The sequence below is a fragment of the Choloepus didactylus genome, chromosome 13 (genome assembly GCF_015220235.1).
Source record: "Choloepus didactylus isolate mChoDid1 chromosome 13, mChoDid1.pri, whole genome shotgun sequence".
Classification (NCBI taxonomy): Eukaryota; Metazoa; Chordata; class Mammalia; order Pilosa; family Megalonychidae; genus Choloepus; species Choloepus didactylus.
The window spans coordinates 33783152-33795684 of NC_051319.1; the positions used below are offsets into that span (position 1 = coordinate 33783152).

General features: G+C 39.2%; 2 protein-coding genes across 2 annotated transcripts in view; one reads left to right on the top strand and one right to left on the bottom strand.

Annotated features, from left to right (window-relative positions):
• Positions 1 to 12533, top strand: part of RHOBTB3 (Rho related BTB domain containing 3) — a 71328-nt gene that overhangs the window by 52469 nt on the left and 6326 nt on the right. Inside the window, 1 exon segment of the mRNA XM_037802229.1 lies at positions 11156 to 11252. Coding sequence (XP_037658157.1) covers positions 11156 to 11252 — 97 coding nt within the window.
• GLRX (glutaredoxin) overlaps positions 1 to 12533 on the bottom strand; it is a 58000-nt gene that overhangs the window by 6514 nt on the left and 38953 nt on the right. The gene's annotated exons all lie outside the window — the stretch shown is intronic.

Here is a 12533-nt window from a genome sequence, read left to right on the forward strand (position 1 = left end):
TGTTATTCTGTCATTGCTTTCCCTGCCTCCAGGCAGTGGTAGGGCTCCCTGCAGCAGTCATGGCTCACCATGGACGTTGTACTGAACCTGCTGCTTTTATTTTTTTCGATTGCCAATCACTTATACCTGAATTCGTGCTTGATGAGTTTGTGTAAAACAAAGTCCTACTATAAAAATTAAATAGCATCATTTAATGAGGAAGCCAAAAAGGGAGTGAGAACATAAGAGAATCAATGGTGAATAACAAGCTATTGCTGATCTCTTCTCTTCCAAGTCACAGCCCTTAGGCAATAGCCTGACCTTCTGTTGCTAGGTTATCTGCTCTGGGTTAATCATCTAAGAGTGGTGGTGATTTCTTTTAAAATGCTATACACTCTGGCCCTATTCCCTTGAGGTTACTCACATTTATCTGCTAAAGGCTAAGGGGAAAAAAGATTGTTAAAATGTGATGTAGGAGGCGGGGCAAGATGGCAGACTGGTGAGCTGTATGTTTTAGTTACTCCTCCAGGAAAGTAGGTAAAAAGCCAGGAACTGCGTGGACTGGACACCACAGAGCAATCTGTCTTTGGGCATACTTCATACAACACTCATGAAAACGTGGAACTGCTGAGATCAGCGAAATCTGTAAGTTTTTGCGGCCAGGGGACCCGCGCCCCTCCCTGCCAGGCTCAGTCCCGGGGGAGGAGGGGCTGTCAGCTCCAGGAAGGAGAAGGGAGAATTGCAGTGGCTGCTCTTATAGGAAACTCATTCTACTGATTCAAACTCCAACCATAGATAGACTGAGGCCAGACACCAGAGACTCTGAGAGCAGCCAGCCCAGCAGAGAGGAGACGGGCATAGAAGGAAAACAACACGAGAAGCTCCAAAGTAAAAGCAGAGGATTTTTGGAGTTCTGGTGAACACAGAAAGGGGAAGGGCGGAGATCAGGCCTTGAGGCGCATATGCAAATCCCGAAGCAAGGCTGATCTCTCTGCCCTGGGCACCTTTCCTTAATGGCCCTGGTTGCTTTGTCTATTAGCATTTCAATAACCCATTAGATCTCTGAGGAGGGCCTTTTTTTTTATCTTTTTTTTTTTTTTTTTTTTTTTTAAATCCTTTTTGCTTTTTCTAAAACAATTACTCTAAGAAGCTCAATACAGAAAGCTTCAAAGAATTGAAATTTGAGCACGTCAAGTCAAGAGCAGAACTAAGAGAGCTCTGAGACAAAAGGCAATAATCCAGTGGCTGAGAAAATTCACTAAACAACACAACTTCCCAAGAAAAGGGGGGTGTCCGCTCACAGCCACCATCCTGGTGGACAGGAAACACTCCTGCCCATCGCCAGCCCCATAGCCCAGAGCTGCCCCAGACAACCCAGTGTGACGGAAGTGCTTCAAATAACAGGCACACACCACAAAACTGGGCGTGGTCATTAGCCTTCCCTGCAACCTCAGCTGAATGTCCCAGAGCTGGGAAGGGGGAGCAGTGTGAATTAACAGAGCCCCATTCAGCCATCATTTGAGCAGACTGGGAGCCTCCCAACACAGCCCAGCAGCCCAGAACTGCCCTGGGGGGACGGCACTCACCTGTGACATAGCACAGTCATCCCTCAACAGAGGACCCGGGGTGCACAGCCTGGAAGAGGGGCCCACTTGCAAGTCTCAGGAGCCATACGCCAATACCAAAGACTTGTGGGTCAGTGGCAGAGACAAACTGTGGCAGGACTGAACTGAAGGATTAGACTATTGCAGTAGCTTTAAAACTCTAGGATCAGGGAGATTTGATTGTTAGGGCCACCCCCCCTCCCCGACTGCCCAGAAACACGCCCCACATACAGGGCAGGCAACACCAACTACACACGCAAGCTTGGGACACCAATTGGGCCCCACAAGACTCACTCCCCCACTCACCAAAAAGGCTAAGCAGGGGAGATCTGGCTTGTGGAGAACAGGTGGCTCGTGGACGCCACCTGCTGGTTAGTTAGAGAAAGTGTACTCCACGAAGCTGTAGATCTGATAAATTAGAGATAAGGACTTCAACTGGTCTACAAACCCTAAAAGAACCCTATCAAGGTCAGCAAATGCCACGAGGCCAAAAACAACAGAAAATTATAAAGCATATGAAAAAACCAGACGATATGGATAACCCAAGCCCAAGCACCCAAATCAAAAGACCAGAAGAGACACACCTAGAGCAGCTACTCAAAGAACTAAAGATGAACAATGAGACCCTAGTACGGGATATGAAGGAAATCAAGAAGACCCTAGAAGAGCATAAAGAAGACATTGGAAGACTAAATAAAAAAATGGATGATCTTATGGAAATTAAAGAAACTGTTGACCAAATTAAAAAGATTCTGGACACTCATAGTACAAGACTAGAGGAAGTTGAACAACGAATCAGTGACCTGGAAGATGACAGAATGGAAAATGAAAGCATAAAAGAAAGAATGGGGAAAAAAATTGAAAAACTCGAAATGGACCTCAGGGATATGATAGATAATATGAAACGTCCAAATATAAGACTCATTGGTGTCCCAGAAGGGGAAGAAAAGGGTAAAGGTCTAGGAAGAGTATTCAAAGAAATTGTTGGGGAAAACTTCCCAAATCTTCTAAACAACATAAATACACAAATCATAAATGCTCAGCGAACTCCAAATAGAATAAATCCAAAAAAACCCACTCCGAGACATATACTGATCACACTGTCAAACATAGAAGAGAAGGAGCAAGTTCTGAAAGCAGCAAGAGAAAAGCAATTCACCACATACAAAGGAAACAGCATAAGACTAAGTAGTGACTACTCAGCAGCCACCATGGAGGCGAGAAGGCAGTGGCACGATATATTTAAAATTCTGAGAGAGAGGAATTTCCAGCCAAGAATACTTTATCCAGCAAAGCTCTCCTTCAAATTTGAGGGAGAGCTTAAATTTTTCACAGACAAAGAAATGCTGAGAGAATTTGCTAACAAGAGACCTGCCCTACTGGAGATACTAAAGGGAGCCCTACAGACAGAGAAACAAAGACAGGACAGAGAGACTTGGAGAAAGGTTCAGTACTAAAGAGATTCGGTATGGGTACAATAAAGGATATTAATAGAGAGAGGGAAAAATATGGCAAACATAATCCAAAGGATAAGTTGGCCGATTCAAGAAATGCCTTCACGGTTTTAACGTTGAATGTAAATGGATTAAACTCCCCAATTAAAAGATATAGATTCGCAGAATGGATCAAAAAAAATGAACCATCAATATGTTGCATACAAGAGACTCATCTTAGACACAGGGACACAAAGAAATTGAAAGTGAATGGATGGAAAAAAATATTTCATGCAAGCTACAGCCAAAAGAAAGCAGGTGTAGCAATATTAATCTCAGATAAAATAGACTTCAAATGCAGGGATGTTTTGAGAGACAAAGAAGGCCACTACATACTAATAAAAGGGGCAATTCAGCAAGAAGAAATAACAATCGTAAATGTCTATGCACCCAATCAAGGTGCCACAAAATACATGAGAGAAACATTGGCAAAACTAAAGGAAGCAATTGATGTTTCCACAATAATTGTGGGAGACTTCAACACATCACTCTCTCCTATAGATAGATCAACCAGACAGAAGACCAATAAGGAAATTGAAAACCTAAACAATCTGATAAATGAATTAGATTTAACAGACATATACAGGACATTACATCCCAAATCACCAGGATACACATACTTTTCTAGTGCTCACGGAACTTTCTCCAGAATAGATCATATGCTGGGACATAAAACAAGCCTCAATAAATTTAAAAAGATTGAAATTATTCAAAGCACATTCTCTGACCACAATGGAATACAATTAGAAGTCAATAACCATCAGAGACTTAGAAAATTCACAAATACCTGGAGGTTAAACAACACACTCCTAAACAATCAGTGGGTTAAAGAAGAAATAGCAAGAGAAATTGCTAAATATATAGAGATGAATGAAAATGAGAACACAACATACCAAAACCTATGGGATGCAGCAAAAGCAGTGCTAAGGGGGAAATTTATAGCACTAAACGCATATATTAAAAAGGAAGAAAGAGCCAAAATCAAAGAACTAATGGATCAACTGAAGAAGCTAGAAAATGAACAGCAAACCAATCCTAAACCAAGTAGAAGAAAAGAAATAACAAGGATTAAAGCAGAAATAAATGACATAGAGAACAAAAAAACAATAGAAAGGATAAATATCACCAAAAGTTGGTTCTTTGAGAAGATCAACAAGATTGACAAGCCCCTAGCTAGACTGACAAAATCAAAAAGAGAGAAGACCCATATAAACAAAATAATGAATGAAAAAGGTGACATAACTGCAGCTCCTGAAGAAATTAAAAAAATTATAAGAGGATATTATGAACAACTGTATGGCAACAAACTGGATAATGTAGAAGAAATGGACAATTTCCTGGAAACATATGAACAACCTAGACTGACCAGAGAAGAAATAGAAGACCTCAACCAACCCATCACAAGCAAAGAGATCCAATCAGTCATCAAAAATCTTCCCACAAATAAATGCCCAGGGCCAGATGGCTTCACAGGGGAATTCTACCAAACTTTCCAGAAAGAACTGACACCAATCTTACTCAAACTCTTTCAAAACATTGAAAAAAATGGAACACTACCTAACTCATTTTATGAAGCTAACATCAATCTAATACCAAAACCAGGCAAAGATGCTACAAAAAAGGAAAACTACCGGCCAATCTCCCTAATGAATATAGATGCAAAAATCCTCAACAAAATACTTGCAAATCGAATCCAAAGACACATTAAAAAAATCATACACCATGACCAAGTGGGGTTCATTCCAGGCATGCAAGGATGGTTCAACATCAGAAAAACAATCAATGTATTACAACACATTAAAAACTCGAAAGGGAAAAATCAATTGATCATCTCAATAGATGCTGAAAAAGCATTTGACAAAATCCAACATCCCTTTTTGATAAAAACACTTCAAAAGGTAGGAATTGAAGGAAACTTCCTCAACATGATAAAGAGCATATATGAAAAACCCACAGCCAGCATAGTACTCAATGGTGAGAGACTGAAAGCCTTCCCTCTAAGATCAGGAACAAGACAAGGATGCCCGCTGTCACCACTGTTATTCAACATTGTGCTGGAAGTGCTAGCCAGGGCAATCCGGCAAGACAAAGAAATAAAAGGCATCCAAATTGGAAAAGAAGAAGTAAAACTGTCATTGTTTGCAGATGATATGATCTTATATCTAGAAAACCCTGAGAAATCAACGATACACCTACTAGAGCTAATAAACAAATTTAGCAAAGTAGCGGGATACAAGATTAATGCACATAAGTCAAAAATGTTTCTATATGCTAGAAATGAACAAACTGAAGAGACACTCAAGAAAAAGATACCATTTTCAATAGCAACTAAAAAAATCAAGTACCTAGGAATCAACTTAACCAAAGATGTAAAAGACCTATACAAAGAAAACTACATAACTCTACTAAAAGAAATAGAAGGGGACCTTAAAAGATGGAAAAATATTCCATGTTCATGGATAGGAAGTCTAAATGTCATTAAGATGTCAATTCTACCCAAACTCATCTACAGATTCAATGCAATCCCAATCAAAATTCCAAGAACCTACTTTGCAGACTTGGAAAAGCTAGTTATCAAATTTATTTGGAAAGGGAAGATGCCTCGAATTGCTAAAGACACTCTAAAAAAGAAAAACGAAGTGGGAGGACTTACACTCCCTGACTTTGAAGCTTATTATAAAGCCACAGTTGCCAAAACAGCATGGTACTGGCACAAAGATAGACATATAGATCAATGGAATCGAATTGAGAATTCAGAGATAGACCCTCAGATCTATGGCCGACTGATCTTTGATAAGGCCCCCAAAGTCACCGAACTGAGCCATAATGGTCTTTTCAACAAATGGGGCTGGGAGAGTTGGATATCCATATCCAAAAGAATGAAAGAGGACCCCTACCTCACCCCCTACACAAAAATTAACTCAAAATGGACCAAAGATCTCAATATAAAAGAAAGTACCATAAAACTCCTAGAAGATAATGTAGGAAAACATCTTCAAGACCTTGTATTAGGCGGCCACTTCCTAGACTTTACACCCAAAGCACAAGCAACAAAAGAGAAAATAGATAAATGGGAACTCCTCAAGCTTAGAAGTTTCTGCACCTCAAAGGAATTTCTCAAAAAGGTAAAGAGGCAGCCAACTCAATGGGAAAAAATTTTTGGAAACCATGTATCTGACAAAAGACTGATATCTTGCATATACAAAGAAATCCTACAACTCAATGACAATAGTACAGACAGCCCAATTATAAAATGGGCAAAAGATATGAAAAGACAGTTCTCTGAAGAGGAAATACAAATGGCCAAGAAACACATGAAAAAATGTTCAGCTTCACTAGCTATTAGAGAGATGCAAATTAAGACCACAATGAGATACCATCTAACACCGGTTAGAATGGCTGCCATTAAACAAACAGGAAACTACAAATGCTGGAGGGGATGTGGAGAAATTGGAACTCTTATTCATTGTTGGTGGGACTGTATAATGGTTCAGCCACTCTGGAAGTCAGTCTGGCAGTTCCTTAGAAAACTAGATATAGAGCTACCATTCGATCCAGCGATTGCACTCCTCGGTATATACCCGGAAGATCGGAAAGCAGTGACACGAACAGATATCTGCACGCCAATGTTCATAGCAGCATTATTCACAATTGCCAAGAGATGGAAACAACCCAAATGTCCTTCAACAGATGAGTGGATAAATAAAATGTGGTATATACACACGATGGAATACTACGCGGCAGTAAGAAGGAACGATCTGGTGAAACATATGACAACATGGATGAACCTTGAAGACATAATGCTGAGCGAAATAAGCCAGGCACAAAAAGAGAAATATTATATGCTACCACTAATGTGAACTTTGAAAAATGTAAAACAAATGGTTTATAATGTAGAATGTAGGGGAACTAGCAGTAGAGAGCAATTAAGGAAGGGGGAACAATAATCCAAGAAGAACAGATAAGCTATTTAACGTTCTGGGGATGCCCAGAAATGACTATGGTCTGTTAATTTCTGATGGTTGTAGTAGGAACAAGTTCACTGAAATGTTGCTATATTATGTAACTTTCTTGGGGTAAAGTAGGAACATGTTGGAAGTTAAGCAGTTATCTTAGGTTAGTTGTCTTTTTCTTACTCCCTTGCTATGGTCTCTTTGAAATGCTCTTTTATTGTATGTTTGTTTTCTTTTTAACTTTTTTTTTCATACAGGTGATTTGAAAAAAGAAGGGAAATTTAAAAAAAAAAAAAAAAAAAAAGAAAAAAGAAAAAAGACAAACAAGGGGAAAAAAAAAAAAAAAAAAAGGATGTAGTGCCCCCTTGAGGAGCCTGTGGAGAATGCAGGGGTATTCGCCTACCCCACCTCCATGGTTGCTAACATGACCACAGACATAGGGGACTGGTGGTTTGATGGGTTGAGCCCTCTACCATAAGTTTTACCCTTGGGAAGACGGTTGCTGCAAAGGAGAGGCTAGGCCTCCCTGTATTTGTGCCTAAGAGTCTCCTCCTGAATGCCTCTTTGTTGCTCAGATGTGGCCCTCTCTCTCTGGCTAAGCCAACTTGAAAGGTGAAATCACTGCCCTCCCCCCTACGTGGGATCAGACACCCAGGGAAGTGAATCTCCCTGGCAACGTGGAATATGACTCCCAGGGAGGAACGTAGACCTGGCACCGTGGGACGGAGAACATCTTCTTGACCAAAAGGGGGGTGTGAAAGGAAATGAAATAAGCTTCAGTGGCAGAGAGATTCCAAAAGGAGCCGAGAGGTCACTCTGGTGGGCACTCTTATGCACACTTTAGACAACCCTTTTTAGGTTCTAAAGAATTGGGGTAGCTGGTGGTGGATACCTGAAACTATCAAACTACAACCCAGAACCCATGAATCTCGAAGACAGTTGTATAAAAATGTAGCTTATGAGGGGTGACAATGGGATTGGGAAAGCCATAAGGACCAAACTCCACTTTGTCTAGTTTATGGATGGATGTGTAGAAAAGTAGGGGAAGGAAACAAACAGACAAAGGTACCCAGTGTTCTTTTTTACTTCAATTGCTCTTTTTCACTCTAATTATTATTCTTGTTATTTTTGTGTGTGTGCTAATGAAGGTGTCAGGGATTGATTTAGGTGATGAATGTACAACTATGTAATGGTACTGTAAACAATCGAAAGTACAATTTGTTTTGTATGACTGCGTGGTATGTGAATATATCTCAATAAAATGATTAAAAAAAAAAAAAAAAAAAAACTAAAGGACAAATGGGGTGGGATGGAGGGATGATTTGGGTGGTTTTTTTTTTCACTTTTATTTTTTATTCTTGTTCTGGTTCTTTCTGACGTAAGGAAAATGTTCAGAGATAGATTGTGGTGATGAACGCATAACCATGTTATCATACTGTGGACAGTGGATTGTATATCATGGATGATTGTATGGTGTGTGAATGTATTTCAATAAAACTGAATTTAATTAAAAAAAAAAATGTGATGTAACATTAGATGAACTGTAATGTCCTTTCCAATTCAAAAATTCTTATTTTGTATGTAATGAAAACAAGAGGGATCTGTGAATTTTAGTGTTAAAATAGCCCCACATTATAACTTTTTAAAAGAGCAAATCCTTGAGTTTCTTTAAGATTCGAGATCACAAATCTCCCTTTCTTTAGCATTACATGTTGATTATTTAATAAGCAGAGGCATGGCTGCATCTATGGTTAGACACAGACTATTGAAGGTGCTTCAGGATTTAGTGTAAGCTTTTAATCTAAACTCATGGACTTCACTAACTGCACTTGGATCTGTGTAGCAGAGATAAGATTATGGCTTGCAAAGGCATACCCTTGGCAATATCTAAATAAGTTCACCTGTGGAGGAAACCAAAAAACATTTTGAGGAGGAAATGTGAGAAACAAGCACCATATCTAAAAAGGAATAAATGCTCATCCAATTGTGGAGAAGGAAAGAATTTATTCATGATCTTTCAAGAACGGGCACACAACCAAGATGGGGTGGTTGGCACACTGAACACTAGAACACAGCACTATTTATTCCCTAACACGCAAGTCCCTCCCCTGTTTCTCCATTGGGTGGATTCTCCAGAGGTTACAGTCTATTTGACAGCCTAACTAACTTGAGGAAATTTGAAACATTTGAAACAAGAAACATTTGAAACAAGTCGCCACCCCTGACTGTAAAGGTTATGCCCATACAAGGCACTGACACCACTCCTATGCTTAGTGGCCTCTTTCCTTTGCTCCTTAACTGCAGAGCTAGTTGGTAACAAATTATGAGGCTATTTTAGAAGCCTCCACCGCTGAGTCTTCACCTTGCAAGGACAGTGGGCAGATAAACGAAGGACCAGCCGCTGACTGTGGCTTGGCTTCTTAACTCTCTGCCATCCCCCCTGAGCTGCCCCCACCCTGTGTGAAAGCTAAACTTAATCTTATTCTCACAGGAAACATCAACCTAAGGATGTGGGTTTCAATGTACAAGTATTCCTAGGAAAGACTTTCATCTGAACAGTTGCTGTTAACTGGTATACTCTCATAGGAGAGCCATGTGCCAGGAAGTGACTGTAATCTGAATTGGGTGGTTGGATGGATCAGTGTCTCTGGATTGCCTCCAAGGCAATGATGTCACGGCCAGGTTGCTCTGAGTTTCCCTTCTGTTAGCAGCTATCGAAACTCAGAATGAGACCTGTGCTGGAAATTCCTGCTTGATGCAACAGCGCAAGAGGTATCAGTATTGATTAGATTGTAACTCTTTGAGTGTTTCCATGGAAATGTGCCTCACATTTGATTCTGATTGGATAATTTCCATGGAGGTGTTAACCCACCCATTTAGGGTGGGTCTAAATTAAATCACTGGAGCCATATAAATGAGCTGACAAACAGAAGGAACTCAGTGCAGCTGTGAGTGACATTTTGAAGAGCAACTGAAGAGGAGCTACAGCCAAGAGGGACACTTTGAAGAATGTGTAGAAGTTGAGAGAGTAGCTGCAGATGAGAGACAGTTTGAAGACAGCCATTGAAAGCAGACTTTTGCTCCAGAGAAGCTAAGAGAGGACAGACGCCCCAAGAGCAACTGAGTGACGTTTTTGAGGAACTGCAGGCTATAGAGGAACATCCTGGGAGAAAGCCATTTTGAACCCAGAACTTTGGAGCAGACATCAGCCACGTGCCTTCCCAGCTAACAGAGGTTTTCCAGATGCCATTGGCCATCCTCCAGTGAAGGTACCCGATTGCTGATGCATTACCTTGGACACATTATGAATTTAAGACTGTAACTGTATAACCAAATAAACCCCCTTTTATAAAAGCCAAAAAACAAAACAAAACAGTATATTGCAGTTAATAATTTTATCTTTGCTATGCAAATCCAAGTGCAGTTAGTGAAGTCCATGAGATTAGATTAAAAGCTTAAATTAAATCCTCAAGAAACTGAAATAGTCTGTATTAAGTCTAACCACAGATGCAGCAATGCTTAAAGACATTTTGCTGCTCTAGCAGTAGTAGCTTGTTATCCACTGTTGATTTTCTCGTGTTCTCATTCCCTTTTTTGGGGTGGAAGTTTCTTTAGTTTCCTCATTAAATGATGCATTTTTTTTTTTTTTTTCCATTTAAAGACCATTGTTTTACACAAACTCAGCATCCACAAATTCGGGTATACATGATTGGCAATCAGAAAAAAATAAAGGCAGAGAGAGAGAATTAAAAGTTTTAAAAATTGAAAAAATTATTTAAAAATTATTTCTGTGATTAATTTTGTTTACTTACTGTTGCTAGAGTGTTTATTTACCTTATTTATAAAAAAATGTGTGGTAAGAAATACTTGTTAAGTAATGGGGTTCGCTATTCATGATTTTCAACTTACACGAAGGGTCTTGTAAAACAAGATCCTGCTTTATTAGTCAATAATACTCCCTTTTCCTTTCTGGTACCAGAATAGGCTGAAGGCTGCATCATAAAATGACACCTTAAACATGGATATGGGCTCTCCCTGATTTCTCCCACACCATTCCCTCAATCTGTTCATTCCTATTGATGATCGTTTGTGTTCAATATTGTTTCACTTTCCATTTTTCTTGCAGTTTCATCACTCTGATTGCCTTTCAACCTGGCTACTTCATTTCATTGCCACTAACTACCTCATCTTCAGTCAAAAGCCCGAATTTCAGGATCTTTCAGGTAGATTGCTGATTTATATTTTAAAAACAAAACTTTGTTTTGATCTTTGTATTTAGATTTGAGACATAATTAGCAGACATAGTAGTTTTTGTAAAAAAAAAATAATAGTAATAGTCAATGTAATATATTTCTTTTAAGTATGCAGTGTGGTAAACTGAGGAACCTTTAATTTATGGTGACCTGTGTCACATAAGCAGCCTGACCTGTGTTACTCAAGAAGTTTTCTACTGATTATTGTCTATCTATTGATAGTCCCCAACCATTTCTAAATACATCATTGTTGTGTTTTCTAAACTTGAAAGATAAGGTGGAGAAATATCCTCAGCTGGTATTTGGTGCTAATAAACAAGATTTGGGTTTTAACCACCTAAGTCACAAGTAAGATGTAAACAGTACAGGTTTTTAAAGATTTTCTTGCCAAAGAATTGTAATTATCATTTATTACTTATAACATGTAGTTCTATTATGCATATGGTTGATTAAATTTATATAGGAATCAATTATATTATTTTAGAAAAAGACAATTTTTTATTGCTCCAAAGGGTTTACAAAACTGAGCAAAGAATATTTAATGTGACTTTTCAGGTTAATTATAAAGATCAAAGCTAATCAAAAGGTGGGCTTCTAAGTGCTGCATAAGAGGAAAGAAAATGAAAATAGAACAGCCATCAGAATACACAATCAGTTTAGATACAGAGGTTTGCTCATGTCATTACCTGGAATAGACTCAAAGAATGTTAGAACTAAGAATTAAGGGGAATTAAAGATGACCTAGTCAAGAAGTTCTCACCCTCTGGACAGAGGATTCTCCTGGGATGTGCCTTAAGGTGTCCTGGGGTTGGAGGCAGAGAGTGGAGTAAGAACGAGAGAAAGAGAGGGAGGGAATAGGAAAAGGGGAAGAGAAGATTAAAATTTCTACTTCTTGTACTCGTCCCTCCCTCCTTTAACCAGAGTAGGACCACTTTTATCTGTTTGATATCTTAGAATTCTACATAAGATTTTATTTATGAAAAGGATTCTGCTGTTAAAAGACGTACATGTCTCTTGGTTTTGTTCAGCTACCCATTGTACAGTTAAGGAAACCAGGGGACATATTGTCAGTTTTTAACAGATATATTCAGCCAATCAATGAATATTGTGTGCCTGTTGGGAGCAGGGACTATTCTAGACTTTGGTGCCTCCTTACATAGACCTCAACTATTAATGCAGTGCATTAACATAATCATACAAAAGCAAAACAAATATTTATTAACCATCTACTGTGTTCAAGAACAAACAAAA